This window comes from Anguilla anguilla, chromosome 6, assembly GCF_013347855.1.
Source record: "Anguilla anguilla isolate fAngAng1 chromosome 6, fAngAng1.pri, whole genome shotgun sequence".
Classification (NCBI taxonomy): Eukaryota; Metazoa; Chordata; class Actinopteri; order Anguilliformes; family Anguillidae; genus Anguilla; species Anguilla anguilla.
The window spans coordinates 38,361,477-38,379,138 of NC_049206.1; the positions used below are offsets into that span (position 1 = coordinate 38,361,477).

A 17,662-nucleotide genomic window follows, 5' to 3' on the forward strand; every position below is an offset into this window, starting at 1 on the left:
TGAAATAATAATAATATAACTGTACATTTTTGTGTTTTATTATTTGATTTATTTTACTTGAATTAGCAGCGCAGACAAAATAGTCACATAGAAAAATAAAAAATAAGTACATTTTTTGGCATTTCATTTCAAAATCTGTTGTTCATATTTTGTTAATTAAGTAACTGAAGACATAGGAGGAATATTTCATTTTTTCGTGCTCTGGTGTATCAAGCAGAATATGATTCCAACAGCAGTGGAACATGTTAATGCTGAGACTAATAATATAAATATCCCTCAAACTAACACTTTTACCTCTGTTCCTGTTCTCTTCAGGCACCTCTCTCCATCAGTGAGACTCATTCTAGCCCAGCCCTCCCCCCACTGACCTCTGAACCCCCAGACCCTGACTCCCCTTTCATCACCGAAGCTTAAGAGCTTCCCTCTGATGGACAGACAGGAGTCCTCACCACCCCAAGAGAGGAATGCAGACTACCTTGACTTCGGCAGTGGAGGTGCGTCCCTCAAATCTGTCTGGCTTTTGTCCTCTCTTTAACCTCCGCTTAACTGTAGCTGTGTCAGAGTCTGTTCTTAACTTTTTCTTCCTAGTTATATTGTTCACTGTGGATAGCCGTTTCGCTTTTTCCCCTCTCTGTTGTAGTGATACAGTCCAATGTGGATGACCTCTCCCTTTTCCCTCTCCATGTAGTGGTACAGTCATACATGCATGACTACTTCCATCTATTGCCCTCACTCTTATTTGTGGTCATATAGTCCTTTGTGGATAATATCTCCCATTTCTCCACCTCTGTTCTTTGTAGTGGTGCAGTCCAGTGGCGATTTTGAGGAGTCTTGTGCCATGTTCCATCAGGAGTGTTCCCAGGACAGTTACTGCACTGACTACTTGTTAGGCTTCTGCTGCCACTGCCGCTCTAGCTACTATGGAAATGGGTGGCAATGCCTGCCTGAAGGTGAGTTTTAGGTGATGATGTCATGGATGTCATCAGCATTTCAGGTAAGTAACAGTTATCAGTCTCACATTGGGGCAATCTAGGGCTGACAGGAAAGACATTGAAGTGCATTTTCTGGAGAATTCTCATCAGGGAAATATTGTATGAAGCATTGGAATTGATGAATACTCAACTTATTTGCAATGTCAGATGTTGATAAGTGGTAATATGGAAGGTTTTTTTTATCAAGTTCTACTAGCTGCTGTGTTCAACTAAGTTTGCAAACAATGCAGTGTATGCAGTGTGTCAGACTCGATGGGAGTGTGAGTTTGCTATAGTGAATCTGAGTGCTAGCCTATTAGATGTGAGTGTCAATGGGCCAGACTGGATGAGAGTTTTAGCCTATTAGAGTGAGTGTGAGTGTGAGCCTGTCCATGTAGGTATGAGTTTTAGCCACCTAGAGTGGGTGTGAGTGTTAGCCTGTCATTGTGGGTGTGAGTTTTAGCCTAAGAGTGGCTGTGAGTGTTAGCCTGTCATTGTGGGTGTGAGTTTTAGCCTAAGAGTGGCTGTGAGTGTTAGCCTGTCATTGTGGGTGTGAGTTTTAGCCTAAGAGTGGGTGTGAGTGTTAGCCTGTCATTGTGGGTGTGAGTTTTAGCCAATTATAGTGGGCTTGAGTGTTAGCCTGTCATTGTGGGTGTGATTTGTAGCCTAAGAGTGGCTGTGAGTCTTAGCCAGTCATTGTGGGTGTGAGTTTTAGCCTAAGAGTGGGTGTGAGTGTTAGCCTGTCATTGTGGGTGTGAGTTTTAGCCAATTATAGTGGGCATGAGTGTTAGCCTGTCATTGTGGGTGTGAGTTTTAGCCTAAGAGTGGGTGTGAGTGTTAGCCTGTCATTGTAGGTGTGCGTGCTAGCCTGTCATTGTAGGTGTGAGCTTTATCCAGTTAGAGTGGGTGTGAGTGTTAGCCTATTAGAGTGAGTGTGAGTCTTAGCCTGTCATTGTGGGTGTGGGCATCACCATATCAGAGTTGATACACTGTTATCGGAATAGGGCTGTAAGAAGTTAATTGGGTTAGAATGGTGTTCAGCTTTTGTGTTGCTACTTTTTCCAAGAATGAATGTACGGCCCAAAAGAGGTTAAATAGTTAAGACACCGAAGACACCCCCCCCCCCCCCCCCCAAATCATGCTAGAAAGACTGAAGACTGCTCCCAAAGCTGACTCACCAGTCCCCATCTGGGACCCATGTGTGATATGTCCTCAAATAAACTTTACTCAAATTTCTATTCATGAACTGGAAAGGTGTCAATTCCTTTGACCCTTCAAACATGCATAGATCTCACAATAACTCATAAAGGTATTAAAAATTAAGCCCATTAAAACTGAAGACCTGAATAACCAGTATAAGTAAGTGAGTCTACCATAGTAAATAGTTCAGGTTTATTTGAGGACATATCACACATTCTCAGCTAAGTAGGTAAGATGCAGCTTCCTGCATCTTCATGGTACATAGGTATCCCGAGCCCACAGATCAGGCCTTTAGCTAAGCACACTACTAAGAATTTAATTATATAAAAGCAAGATTAATCACATGCTAAAAAAATAAAAACTCCCAGTATCTCACCTTCCTGTGGTCTCACTGAAGGAGAGCCCTTACTCAGAGAAAAGGCTGTAGTTTTTCGTTATCCGTAAATTCATGTATTGTTTTCTTTGTATTTGGTTAAGGCCATCTCTCCATCCTTGTTGTCATCATCACCATCGTTGCTGTACCTTCATTATAATACTCTTAGCCTTTTATATTTTTTCTCTGACGCCTTCTTTCCAGCCACTCACACATTTCCTCTGTGACATCAGAATGAACTGCATTAACATTGAGCATATCAAATCCATTCCCCTCATATACTTTAGACACTCCCCCATTTATTTTCAATTGTCTTGTTGATTCATTAATTTTCTGACCTTTTGACCTGTCCTTGCTTCATGAAGCCATTTCTCTTCCTCTTTCTACCCTTGCAGGCAGCCTTTCGACTCCTTATTTTTATACTTTCCCATATTTGTTCATCCTCCCTGTTGCAAACCCTCTATGCAGGACAGGTTGCCCCATCTTTGACCATGGCCTTCCTCTTCCTGTTCTGGTTCCTCTAGTCCCAGCCATTTTTGCACATTTTCACTTTTGAAAGGTCTAGTTCAAATTCAGGCCTCGCAATCATCACAATGCTGTAAGGTGTGTGGCCCTATGCTCCAGGTGTCCCCCAGCGTGTGAGTGGAAAGGTGCGGGGTGTAGTGGCGGTGGGGAACAGCCTGGTGGAGCTGGCCGATGTGGATCTGCACGCCTATATGGTGGTGGGGGACGGACGAGCCTTCGCCACCCTCAGCCGAGTCCCCGAGCACGCTGGCGCGGCACTGATGCCCCTCACCCCCATCGGAGGCTTGTTTGGTTGGCTGTTTGCCCTGGAGATGCCAAACCACCAAAATGGTTTCAGCATCACCGGTAAGGCTTAATTTTGTCAGTTTTAAACTCCTGATTCATTTGAAGAGCAGAAAGAATGCTGGGGTGCATAGCTTGTCCTTGGTAGGACCCTGGGTTTTGACTGAATTGTTTATTTGCCCCACTGCCTGGCATCGAATCCTTGCCAGTGACGGCTGTGGCTCGCTGCCATGCAGTGGTGCCCATAATGCTGCTCAAGGAGGAACGGTTGCAAATGGCAGAGTTTTCTTTGGTCATGTTCTACTAGCTGTGATTTAAGACAAATCTGCTCTGATTGACTAATCTTCATGTCAGTATGGATCGACACAATGAACAGGATGAGCTGTCTGGGTGATTTCAGGTGAATTTGCAGATTCATCAGGGATTACCTAGCGGTATGTGACCTCTGTCCTATTGTACAAGAGCAGCAGCTCTGGTTGAGGCACCTGCATTCTGCCTGCACCAGCAGCACATGAGGTGTACTCCCCTGACATTTTTGCAGCTCAGCTGCTCGAATGTGGAATGAAAAGAAGTGATTGCTGGCAATACACTCAACAGAGGACAGATCATGCGCTAAAGCTAAGGTGCAGAGGACATTGCGGTAATGAATTTCAGATGAGTATTCCAGAGATTTAGAGAAGGAAAAAAAGGTATTAAAAATAATTAAAACAAAGACAGAAAACAGCTCAAAGGTGTCTTTTCACTGTTTGTCTCAGGTACTGAATTTACGTGCCACACGGAGATGATATTCAGGCCAGGAAACCAGCGTGTGTCCATCGTTCATGAAGCCAGGGGCCTGGACTACCACAATTACCTGGGCGTGGACACCCGTATCCATGGAGACTTGCCCTTCATAGCTCCTGGTGCCACAGTGCAGATCGAGCCTTACAAGGAGATTTTCCAGTACTATCCATCAGGTTAACTTATCACTAACCCTTACAGTCTGTATCCATTGGCAATAATAACCATGACTATGCCAATAACTACAAAATGATGCTACTCACTGTCCATACTGGTAAGCCATCTATGATGACCCTTATCTTGACCTTGACCCTAAACTAATCAAAAAATGTGTGGCCCATAGAGTTTTGATCCTGTTTGCATGTAGTAGCATGGCTGTCATGTTTGGCATATCCATAGTGCATTCTGGATGATGTAGTCTCCTGTTCCTCCCGGGTGTCAGTGGTGACAGCCACGTCGGTGCGCAAGTACACTGTGGTATCAGCGGATGGCAGCTTGGAGACCTTCTCCTTCCTTCTGCATCAGAATGTGACGTATAGGCACTGTCCGCATGGCCCGCCAGCCAGCCCTGACACCCAGCAGCTGAGCGTGGAGCGTGTCACCGTCATGTACGAGACAGAGGAGCAGAGCCTCAGATATGCTTCTGCTAACACCATAGGGCCTGTCAGAGGTGAGATCTCTGTATAGAGATGTGTCTGTACTGGAGGGGAACTGATCTCTGTGTGGGGATGTCAGTGCTGGAGCGCAGCTAAGCTGCCTGCTTGGAGATGTGTGTGTGCTATAGAGCTGAGCAGTTTCTGTGAGGGCTTGTCTGTACTGTATGGGAGCTGAGCGCTTTGTATGGAGATTCGTCTGTACTGTAAAGGAGCCTAGCTCCATCCCTGAGGGCTTGTCTGTACTGTACAGAAGCTGAGTGCTTTGTATGGAGATGTGTATTTACGGTAGAAAAGGTGAGCTCCTTCTGTGAGGGCTTGTCTGTACTGTATGGGAGCTGAGTGCTTTGTATGGAGATTTGTCTGTACTGTAGAGGAGCCTAGCTCCATCCCTGAGGGCTTGTCTGTACTGTACAGAAGCTGAGTGCTTTGTATGGAGATGTGTATTTACAGTAGAGAAGCTGAGCTTTTTCTGTGAGGGCTTGTCTTTGCTGCATGGGAGCTGAGCACTTTTTATGGAGATTTGTCTGTGCTGTAAAGAAGCGGAGTTGTGTCTGTAACATAGCTCTGAACTATGACCCTTCTCCCCTGGTGAACCTAGCAGAGCCTTCTTCAGTGAATCCCTGCTATGATGGCACCCACGACTGCCACATTACTGCCCTATGCCTGCCTGGTGAAGGTTCCATGTTCCACTGCCAGTGTGCTCTGGGATACTGGGGCAATGGCCGCAGCTGTCATGGTAAGAGACTGGGTACAGCAATGGTGAAGTTTGTGCTACGGTACAGTGCAGTATGCTACAGAAATGGAAAAAGGCCATATGAAATGGGGTACATGACTACATGTATATGTTCATGTGAAGATATTTATTGCATAAATAATGATGCAGTACATTAGAATCTCATAATATATTATTAATCAAATTGCAAATATTAATATAATACGTTATATAAAAGTATAACTTCATTTCCAGTACAGTTTACATTACATTACAGGCATTTAGCAGACGCTCTTATCCAGAGTGACCTACACAACTTTTTCTCATTTTATTTTGTAATTCTTACCAAATATCAAGTTTTTAATGCTATTAAGTATTGACCATACTAGTATTTATTTGGTAATACTTTAAATAACATAATATGGAAGAACACCAATTGAATTGCTATCTAGGGAAAAATAATCAATGTCACATTAATATAACTCTCAGTTGCCATCCTTTCTTTTTCAAGAACCTTTTTCTCTTCTTTTTGCCGTTCCTACCTGTCCCCCTTTCTTCACTCTTCTCCAATCCCTCTCAGATGTTGATGAGTGTACCGAAGGCCTCAGTACCTGTGGTTTTCTCTCTCAGTGTGTGAATGTTCCAGGCAGCTATCACTGCCTGTGTCACAGTGGCTACCAGACGGACTTAGATGGATGGACCTGCGTAGGTGAGCTCCACCTGGGGGGACACAAGGGCTGCATGGTATTGTGTGCCACAGTCTGTAAGGTGGCTGACTCTCAAGCCATGTACGAGTCCCCTGCCATGGTTGGGGCTTGGTCAGATCCCCAGCAATAGCATCTTCTGAGATGGGATTCCATCACCATCTGTTACCCTCTGTGCTTTCTCCCTTTCTGAATAAAGCCAAAATACAAAATGAGGGCAGTCTGTCTGCTAAAAACACTCTAAATCAAAGATGCTAAAGATGTTTGCAATTATATTTTGAAAGGACAACACATGAAGCTAGCCGAGGAGCATTTGATTTAAAATGAGCAAACAGCCTTCATTCATCTATGTAGATGTGCAGTTCTTTAATGCTGGGGTTTGAAAAGATAGGGCCATCAATGGAGTGCAGCACTGTATGAGGTAAATATCGTAGACCATGGATGCACACTGATAGCTGTGGTTAGTGCAATCATCCCTGGCTAAAAATATTTGGAAACGAATGATCAGCACTGATGAGAGCAATTTTCTAATTTTACTTTATTTGAAACAGCATTCTTTAAAAAATGAAATACCACTGAAGGGATATAGTCTAAACATTTCCCGGGTTTCCCAGTTATTGATACAAATATTGATATCTGGTTAACAGTGTAGTGTGAGTGGCCTTTTTGGCACAGATATGGAATGTCTAATGGGTGTTGGTGACTGTGAGGTTCTCTTAATGTGACAGATATTGATGAGTGCCTGTCCCAGCTGTGCCATCCCCACGCCTCCTGCACCAACTTCCCAGGCTCCTTCCAGTGCCGATGCTGGCTCGGGTTCCAGGGAGATGGGTTCCAGTGTCTGCCCCCTAGTGGTAAGCACCATACTGCAGCAAGGCTTTGCAATCCATGCTAATGCAGTCTCTTGTCATATCTATGATTCGCTGGCAATGCGGAGTTGGTGTGTTTTCTGTTAGACCTGTAAGTAACATTACCTCTTGCTATCCAGCTATCTATGTTAGGTTGCTAAATGGCTGAATTCAGGTACATGGTGTAAGTGACCGGAGTTGAAGAGGGAGAAGGAGTCTTCTTTGAGTATAAACAAAGCACCTCAGCAAGGCTAAAAAATCCTTCATGGTATAGTTTGATTTAATGAGTAAATCTAGGCTTAAACCTATAATAACTACAGTAGCTGACTTTATCAGTCCAAAGATGGAGGAATTAACCAAATACACATGTTAAAATGCAGTTGAGACCAGTAGCTGCAAGCTCTAGTCAGATTTTTTTCTGTTTGTGAATTTACTGGACATGGGTTGAGAGTAATCCATTTAAATTTTAAATATTCCATTTACAGGAATATTTAAACATGCTGATTAAAAAGCAGGGATCTTGACAGCCAATTAGAAAGCCAGCTAGCTAGATAGCTATCTTTGTAGGTTGTGTTTAATAACCAAAATGCATTAAGTAAATCAACTAAACAACAGTCAGAGCTACTTTATACATATGCATGAGGAAGGACTGTGTACCACAGTATTTGTGTCACATAAAATTATTTTTCAAAGAACTGTCTTATTGTCACATATGCATTTTCATCTAAAGAATGTATATTGGTCAGCAAGATGTTCACCAAAATATTCATAAGTTATTTTTTTAAATAACTTGTTTAGTCTAAAACAAAATAGCTATGATACAGTCTGTGATACAGTATGGATATATCCCAATGGTACTTCCTTTACATAAATGTTGTAGTTCAGATGGACTAAAAATCCTGCGCATTGTTCCACAGTGCACTCTCAGCACCCTTTGACCCAATGCGAGCAGCACAGAGACACTCTGCTAGAGAGTCTGGGGCCTTGGGGAGCACGGTCTGTCATGCAGGGGGCGTTTGTGCCCCAGTGTGATGAGGACGGTGGGTACAGACCCCTGCAGTGCCATGGCTCTACAGGACACTGCTGGTGTGTGGACAGCAGGGGCCAGGAGCAAGCTGGGACCAGGACATTCCCAGGTACCCCACCCTCCAACTGCAACCAACCAGGTAAAATCACCTGAATTCCTGCCCAAAAACTTTATCCAGCAGGTAGAAACACCCGAAACAGCACTCACCCAATCACTGGCCCAGGCATGGAGATTCCGCTGAGAAGTCCAATGGAAGTCACAAATACATTCCTATGTCCTTTTGGAACCATTCCTTTTAAATGTTGTATAGGCTCAGAGATGTGTAGATCTTTATTTGTACAGAGCAAGCAGGGCCAAGTCTATATTTGAGATAATTGTCCAGTCGGAGAGAGCAGGGCTATAATCAGTAGTTCAAAAACCCTCACTTACGAAATTCTACAATAACAGAGCAAGGACAATGTTACGACCACATACATCAAAAAGATCTACAGACATTCTCACGGCATAAACAGAATGCTGTTAGCAGACTAGTCCAGTAGAGAGCCAGTTCCCCCCTGTCCTCTCTAGTGCCTGATTAGAATGAATGTTACACTACTAATCCTATAAGCTTGAATTGAATGAATTTCATGTCAACTTGTTTAATCATTGCCTGAGAAAAACACTGGAGAGACAAACTCAGGGACTCACAGGGTTCAAGATGTATATTGTTGTTATATTACAACAATGTGTGTTGTTCCCATTTTTAAAAAATAATTACAGAGGAAGGTTGGTAACACTACTTGAACCTTTCAACATAATGCTGAGAATATACTGTCATACACATGACGTAACAAATGACGTAACGTCACAAAATGGCATGGCAGATTATGTAAATTAATATCAAATTACATAAAACTGTCCTAGTTTTATATGTAAATGTTATGACAGATGTTACTGTCATACTGTTTACTGATAAAAGTGATGACAGTTTTATGTAATTTGATGTAAACTGACATCATATGTTATGACATCTTCTGATATGTGTATGACAGTGTTATGTCAGCCTTATGTTGAAAGTGAAGTGTTACAAAAAGTGTTACAGGGTGTCAGATTTATGATGATACACACCCTCTAGCCCCATCCATACCACGCCCTGAGACAGTATGCGAGCGCTGGAGGTATACCCTATTGGATCACTATGGAGGCCAGCCAGTCTCCAAGGACTACATACCCCAGTGTGATGCCGTGGGCCAGTTTAAACCTGTGCAGTGCTATGGAGACAGCACCTACTGCTGGTGTGTGGACCGCGATGGGAGGGAGGTGATTGGAACGCGCTCGCATGATGCCGTGAAGCCTGCCTGTAAGTCCGTCCCTAGGTGCATCAGTGCCTATCAAAATCATAAAATAAAATAAAAAATGAAAATGAAAAAAGAAACACAACAAACATATAGCTCTTGTCTGTGACTGTCAGGCATTCCGACTGTGGCTCCTCCCACAATACAGCTGCCATCTCGGCCCAATGTTGCACCGCCCTTTTCAGGCCCCATGCTCCTATATGCTCAGGGGCAGCAGATTGGGGCATTGCCTCTGAATGGGGCTCACATGGACAAGGAGAAAGCCTCAATCCTACAAACACTGCAGGTAACAGTGTGAATAAAACGTATCAACAGCAACATGTTCATGGCCCAGTGCTGTTCATAATTTCACGCTCAGTCGCTGTGCTGAACACACAGGGATCCATTGTTGTTGGGATTGACTACGACTGTCGGGAGAAGGTGGTGTACTGGACAGACCTTGGCACCCAAACAATCAGCAGAGCAAGACTTGACCCATGGGGGGAACCTGAGACCGTTGTCAGCTCAGGTACACAAATACAACACACGACATGGGTAATCCACTGTGTGTAACCTCCCGCACCATTTTATGCCCGATTCAACCAGATTTTATTTAGCAATATAATTGAGTGACATGAAACATACTCGTTTTGACTAAGGACATCTGCCAGGCATATAAATACTGCAATGTATTTTACAGGGTTGACTAGTCCTGAGGGCCTAGCTGTAGACACGTTACACAGGACACTTTTCTGGGTAGACAGTGGGACGGACAGAATCGAAACATCTGGTCTGGATGGCAGTGCCCGAAGAGTTCTTTTCAACACTGATCTGCTGAACCCACGAGCCATTGCTGTGGACTCTTCCAGTGGGTATGTCTTTTCTCTAGATTAAAGCTCACCTTTCGATCTTTACTCGCATTTAGCAACATACACTGCAATCTCAAGTGCAAAAATCAGGGATTGAAGTGCAGTAATTCCCTAAAGGAGGAAAGAGTAGTCCCAAGAGAGAGAAAGCAAATGTAAGTGCATACTCAATTGACAACGAACAAACGACAAATCTACCTGAAGGTTCTAAAAGCGGTCACACGGGGGAAGACATGGCAGGGATTTAGAGCATCTCATTCTTTGCAAGACTGAGCTTTATGTGGTAATTTTCCATCCAGCTCAAGATGTCATTCAGGCAGGATGAGATGATTGCTGAAAGAAAGAAAGAGATGCAAGTCACTGACACAGAACATAGGATTTCTGGAAAAAACTAAAACCAGCCCAAAACACTACAGTGCCTACATTTGAAGGCAAAACTATAGGGCAGTAATGCATGGTTGAAGCCAAAGGCAGATTTAATCACTTGTGGACAATAAAATGTTCTTCAAATCTAATCTGACAGTTGTTCTTATTATAAGCAAAATTCCATAGATAAAGATTCTCCCATTGGTGACTGTGAGCTTGTGTCCCATTCTGCAGAACCCTGTACTGGACAGACTGGAACCGAGACTCTCCAAAAATAGAAAGTTCCAAAGTGGACGGCCACAACAGGAGGGTGCTGGTGCAAAATGGAATTAGGCTTCCCAATGCCTTGACCTTTGACCCCTCCATGAAACACCTGTGCTGGGCCGATGCAGGTTTAACACCTCCCTTGAAACCATAATCTGTGTGCTTTTTTGTTTTTACAAATTTGTAAGTTCATGTTCATATGTCGGCGGCATGGTAGTGTCTTTGGGGTGCAGCAAGAAGGTCCTTGGTTCAAATCCTGGCCGAGGCCTTTCTGTGTGGAGTTTGCATACTCTCCCTGTGTCTGTGTGGGTTTCCTCCAGGTACTCCAGTTTCCTCCCATAGTCCAAAGACATGCAGGTTAAGTTCATTGGAGAGTCTGAATTGCCCCTAGGTATGAGTGTGTGAGTGAATGGTGTGCATACCCTGAGATGGACTGGCAAACTGTCCTAGGTATATTCCTACCTTTTGCCCAATGAATGCTAGGATAGGCTCCAGCACCTCTCGTGGCCAGGAATGAGCGGGTATAGAAAATGGATGGATGTTCATATATCGTAGATAGTGCATTCTTTAATCATCAATAATGTGTTAATGATCTTATCTCGTATCTATATGCAAGTTAAATGTACCAAACCTTGCCCAGCATGAAAGCACCTAATTGTGCACCAGTGACGTCGGATAGCTAATCAGGTGCCTGTTGAGCTGCACATGAAGTGCCATGCTCCCACTTATCTCTGTGCAAGCCTGACTTGTCAACGGCAACGGGAAAAAAAGTGGCAACATTACATGCTCTGCAGGAGAACACATGCTTGTCTTTGGCCCCCCCAAATTAAAGGCTATTAATGAGTGTTGCAGCATGTGCACGCCTTGGGAATCCACAACTGGGAGACCAGGGGAGGAAAAATTGCATTAAAAAATACATTGGAATCAGGCACCATAATAACTGGGTTCCCCAATGACGATCAGGCACCAAACGGCTCGAGTGCATATTCCCCGATGGGACAGGGAGACGTGAGATCCAGAAAGGTCTGAGCTACCCCTTCAGCCTGGTGTCCCATGACAACTATTTCTTCTATTCAGACTGGACAAGGTGATAAATCCTGATTCTCTTACTTTGATCTTCAGCAATTATCCTATTGTGTTAGTTCCTTATTTCATTCTTTCTGTTTCTACCTTCACTCCATGGACATTTTTGCATTACTTCCCACATCATTCCTTACTCAGACTCAGATTTATTAATGTGCCTTTGTTTATTCTTTTTTGTTTGTTCTATTCATATGTACGTGAAATAAAAACTGTGAGAAGTCACACCTATCATAGCTGTCAAACGTATCATCCACATTCATTCTTTATTCAAATCTCAGTATCAATGTAACCTCAGTTAAGGTTCATTTGTAGATTTTATCTGTCGAGGCTCTCACAAGCTGAAGAGCTACTTGCTTCAGTGTGACTGCAGTTGATCACAGTTATTTTTATAGAGAGGCAGTCTTGGTCCTGAGTGAGGATGGCCATTGGGTTACAGATGAGTACCTGCCTGATCAGAAGTCTCACCTGTATGGAATCACCATAACCTCTCCCATCTGCTCTTCAGGTAAGTACAACTTTCATCCCTCCATAGGTGACCAGTAATAGTCAACAGAGACAAACAAAAAGCAGTTTCACACTGACTATACTGTAGTTATAGACAGTCCAGTGATACACTGTGGTTACACATTCTCCACAAAAAAACACATGCTGTCAACCTCGAGGCATGCATACACTGTAGCTGAAAACCTTCCACCAATACACACATGCTGTACTTGCATGCAGTGCTGGTTCTAAAAGACACTGATTTCAGCTGTATTATAGTCAGAGTGTAACCATAAAATCCTTAATAATCCTTTTTTAATTTAAATCTTTACAGGTTTCTGATACACTATCACCATATGCAGCCATGCTATTTTTGGATGACAGTAATGGTGGGAAGTTTGCTCTATGCTGTGATTTGTGTGAGTCTTTGGGAATCATACGCTGCAAAGACAGGACACCACAATCATTGCTACCGCAGTTCCACACCTCACATCTCAACCAAATTCAAATAAAATGCTTTTTGTAAACAGTGTTCAGTAAAGATTTACAGCTCTTTTTTGTGTAAGAAGGAAATAAAAGCACGGTGATTTGTACCAGATAAATATATTTTTTGACTTGTATACTTAAATATGAGTTACATAGATCAAATTAAATTGAAGATTTCCAGAAATGATTCTTGTACATATGACTGCTTTCTTGCAGACCAACAACCAGATGCTACTTCTTCTTGAGCACTGTTGACATTTCTCTTCTGTTACTGCATTCCTGTCATTTACCAAAACCACACAAGCTTTTCCAAGATTAAATATAGGTCAATTTATACCCAAATTTAACCAACTTCTCAGCACACACACCAACACTATATACTCTACAACTCAAATGCTCTGTTCCTTTTTTCTTATTGGCAGAAAAACATACATTACATGGCCAAAGGTATGTGGACACCTGACATCCAACATCTTGTCCAAAATTATGGCCATTAATGTGGAGTTGGTCCACCCTCTGCTGCTATAACAGCCACCCCTCTTAGGAAGGCTTTATAATAGATGTTGGAGCATTGCTACGGGGATTTGCTTCCATTCAGCCAGATGAGCATTAGTGAGATCAGGCACTGATTTGGCAATTAGGCCTTCCAATTGATCCCAAAGGTGTTGGATGAGGCTGAGGTCAGGGCTCTGTGCAGGCCAGGCAAATCTTTCCACACCGTTCTTCACAAAACCATTATGATATGAACCTCACTGAGTGCCCGGGGTCATTGTCATACTCAATCAGGAAAGGGCCTTCCCCAAACTGTTGTGGAAGCACAGAATTATCTAGAATGTGATTGTAAAGCTGTAGAATTAAGATTTGCCTTCACTAAAACTAATGGACATAGCCCTAAACATGGAAAACAGGCCCAGACCAAGGGGGGTCCAGATACTTTTGGTCATATAGTGTATCACCAGAGGATCTTGATTGAATTAAAAAGTGGAAGATAGTTAAATGACTGAATAATTGATTCATACTTGGTAAAAATCCCTGATTCATTAAAAAAATATGCTCTTCTCTTTTCAAAAGCATTTGATTTTAGAATATTTTGGCATCATTCGGCACAGTTGTGAACTTATCTCTAAATTATGTCTCCCACAACTGCCCACATTTTCACAAAGGCAGAACAGATCAGTTAGCAAGGATGTAGCAAAATGGCCCTATGTCTGTTTTAGTATACTGAACAAAAATATAAACGCAACACTTTTATTTTTGCGGCCATTTTTAATGTGTTTAAATAATACCTCAAGATTTGTGCACAAAGATCTTATTTCTCTCAAATTTTGCCCACAAATTTGTTTATGTCACTGTTAGCTAGAATTTCTCTTTTGTCAAAATAATCCATCTCCTGCACAGGTGTGGCATATCAAGATGCTGATTAAAAGCCATGATCACTACACAGGTGTCCCTTATGATGGGGTCAATAAAAGGCCGCCCTAAAATGTTGAGTTTTATTGTTGTTCAACACCATGTGACAGATGCCTCCAGAGTTAAGAGATCATGCAATTGGCATGCTGATTGCAGGAATGTCCTGTAGAGCTGTTTTCAGAGTAATGGGTTTTCATTTCTCCACCATAAGCCGCCTCCAGCGTCGTTTCTGAGATTTTGGAAGTTCGTCCAAACAGGCCTCAAAATCGCAGACCACGTGTAACCACGCCAGCCCAGGACAGCCACATCTGACGACTTCACCTGCGGGATCGTCTGAGGCTAGCCACACGGACAGCTGATGAAACAGTTGGTTTACACAACTGTAGAATTTCTGCACAAACTGTCAGAAATCACCTCATCTACATGCGGTGAGGGAAGCTCATCTACATGCTCGACGTCCTCACCGGGATCTTGATTTGTCTGCAGTTCGGCATCGCAATCGATGTGAGTGGGCAAAAGCTCACCTTCGATGGCCACTGGCATGCTGGAGAACGGTCCTCTTCACTGATGAATCATGGTTTCAGCTGCACAGGGCAGATGGCAGGCGGCGTGTATGGCGTCGGGTGGGTGAGCGGTTTGCTGATGTCAACGTTGTGAACAGAGTGGTCCATGGTGGTGGGGTGTTGGTATGGGCAGGCATATCCTATGGGCAGAGAACTCAAGTGCATTTTATCCATGGCAATTTGAATGCAGAGATATCGTGATGAGAACCTGAGGCCCATTGCTGTGCCATTCATCCGCCATCACCTCATGTTTCAGCATGACAATGCACGGCCCCATGTTGCAAGGATCTGTACACAATTCCTCAAAGCTGAAAATGTCCCAGTTCTTCCATGGCCTGCATACTCACCAGACATGTCACCCATTGAGCATGTTTGGAACGCTCTGGACCGGCGCGTATGACAGCGTGTTCCAGGTCCCACCAACATCCAACAACTTCGTACAGCTATTGAAGAGGAGTGGGACAATATTCCACAGGCTACAATCAACAATTAGATCAATTGAATGTGAAGGAGATGTGTTGCATTGCATGAGGCAAATGGTGGTCACACAAGATACTGATAGGTATTCTGTTCATTTCATGGTACTTCTTTTTTGGGGAATCTGTGACTAACAAATGCATATCTGTATCCCCAATCACATGAAATCAATAGATAAGTGCTTAATATGAATCTATTTCAGTTGACTGATTTACGTTTATTACCTTTGATCTCAATAAAATCTTCTAAATTGATAAGTGTTGCATTTATATTTTTGTTCAATGTATATTTCATAGCCTAGGCTTATATATTTCATTTTCATATGGTGTTCATCTTATATGGTGAGATTGTAACATATTGATACGGGCTGTAACCTAATGGCTTAACATTTTTACGCTGATGAATCACCTTATGAACCTGTTCCCAAACTGAGTGTTGAACAAGCTACTAACTAATTCAGGGATATAAGTAAACAACATAATGCGATCTGAATGCAATTTCAATCATGCAATTTCCAATATTTAATCAATCTTATCCAATCCAGATATTTTTAATATAGGCTATGTTAAAATACGTTCGCATATACAACTCTTGCAAACCATTTGGAAAATAATCTTTTGAAAACAACAACTCTGCTAATGTGTGGGTAACCTTATGGCGCAAAAATGGCTGCAGTGCATCACCCAGGTGCTACACATTGAGTGAGGCGAGTTTCCCTTCACAGCTGTTAAAAAAAGCACTTTGAGTGTTTGGATAAGCACTATATAAATTAAATGTTTAATTCATTCATTAAAATACTAGGTTATTTGTTATTTAGCTAGAACATTACACAGAAAAGGCTTGAAAATATCCAGTTGTGTAGATCATAGGTAAAACAGCAAAGTATAAGGTTCTAAACGCATCAACATATTACATGGCCTACATATACTTTTTAAAGAAAAGAAAAGGTACTATTATTTGGGTTAGGAAGCAATTAAAAATTTTTGTAGACATAGACAGATAACAAATTATAATACCTTTAACTATCTTGCTCATTTTATCATTAAGCAATGGGTTTGGCCTAATCATGCCTGACGTCATGTTTATCACAAACGCCCGTTTAATCTCAAGATCTATGGCTTTATCAAAAGTAGATGCACTAAAGAGATCGCAATTTGTCGCCAGTATGCTATTTGCATTCCCTTTTCTTTGTGTTTAATCTTAAATAGTCGTTTTTACATAATTTGCCTGCGTTTGTAGGGCATTTATTTTGATACATTCTGGGTCAACTCTTCTTCTTCTTCTCAGGTTTTTAATGGCGGTTAGCAAACTAGTGCTTTACCGCCGCCTACTGTATGTATTGTCTTCTAATTTTAGTTTTCAACAACAACCCAACCCTCCCATACCTGAACCATGATTCTTTATTATTTCCCTATATTTCTGGCGTCTGACTCCCTCCAAACCCTTTTGCCAAAATCCCCTGTATTTCATCCCCCTTCACATCCATTATACCCAAAATCTCTTTTGCGGTGTCCACCACCATCCTGATCCTCTCTGATTTTATCTCTATCTCACTAGCACAGTTTATCACCATCGCAATAAATGCCAAGAACCTTCTTCTAGCCATATGCATGATTTCTCTGTCATATCTCACTTGATCTTTTCCCTCTGTTTCAGTTCTATTCTGTTCTTTCCTCACAGTTCCTGGTTCTGCCCTCACTCTCCTTGTTGCTTCTGCATATGTTATTTTATTCTGCACTCGTGTTCTTTCCACCTCACTTTCCCTCTTCCTTCTTTCACCTTGCTTTGCTCCCACTTCATGATTTCCCCCACAGTGCAAACATATTGCCTGGTCTTTAGACACCATGCAGTCCTGATCTACACCTTCTACACCTGTGATCCCTTCTACACACTGCTGTCAGGTGTCCATAGTCCTGACACCAATAACACCTCAGTGGAGCCCTCTCATATTCTCTCACCCTGTAACAAACATAATCCAAATATATCCTCTCTGCTAGTTCTCCCTCAAATTCCAGCAGTACTGAACCACTTTCCTGTTAATTACCCTCCCTATAGCTTATCATTCGCCTTGCCCCGAAAACTCCCTCCACCTCCAGGAAACAATCAACATCCAACATTTTAAGTGCTTTATCCCTCAGTTTCTTCGACTGACACTCCACAATTATAATCCCCCCCGGTTACCCTCACTGCTCTAACTTCCCCAATCTTCTTCTTCACAAGTCTCCCTATTTCATGGACGTCGTTAAAAACGCCATTTGCTTTCCATCCAGACC

The 17,662-nt window shown here is 42.6% G+C and overlaps 1 protein-coding gene across 1 annotated transcript; it reads left to right on the forward strand.

Moving 5' to 3' along the window:
* Positions 1 to 2,405: 2,405 nt before the first annotated feature.
* On the forward strand, positions 2,406 to 14,661 carry nid2b (nidogen 2b (osteonidogen)). The gene is made up of 16 exons (XM_035422998.1): positions 2,406 to 2,436; positions 3,148 to 3,414; positions 4,107 to 4,307; positions 4,574 to 4,801; positions 5,386 to 5,523; positions 6,080 to 6,208; positions 6,932 to 7,057; positions 7,969 to 8,217; positions 9,193 to 9,417; positions 9,529 to 9,698; positions 9,791 to 9,920; positions 10,092 to 10,263; positions 10,858 to 11,015; positions 11,851 to 11,974; positions 12,363 to 12,475; positions 14,561 to 14,661. The coding sequence occupies exons 1-16, from the start codon at positions 2,406 to 2,408 to the stop codon at positions 14,659 to 14,661; spliced, it is 2,562 nt and encodes an 853-aa protein (XP_035278889.1).
* Positions 14,662 to 17,662: the final 3,001 nt, after the last annotated feature.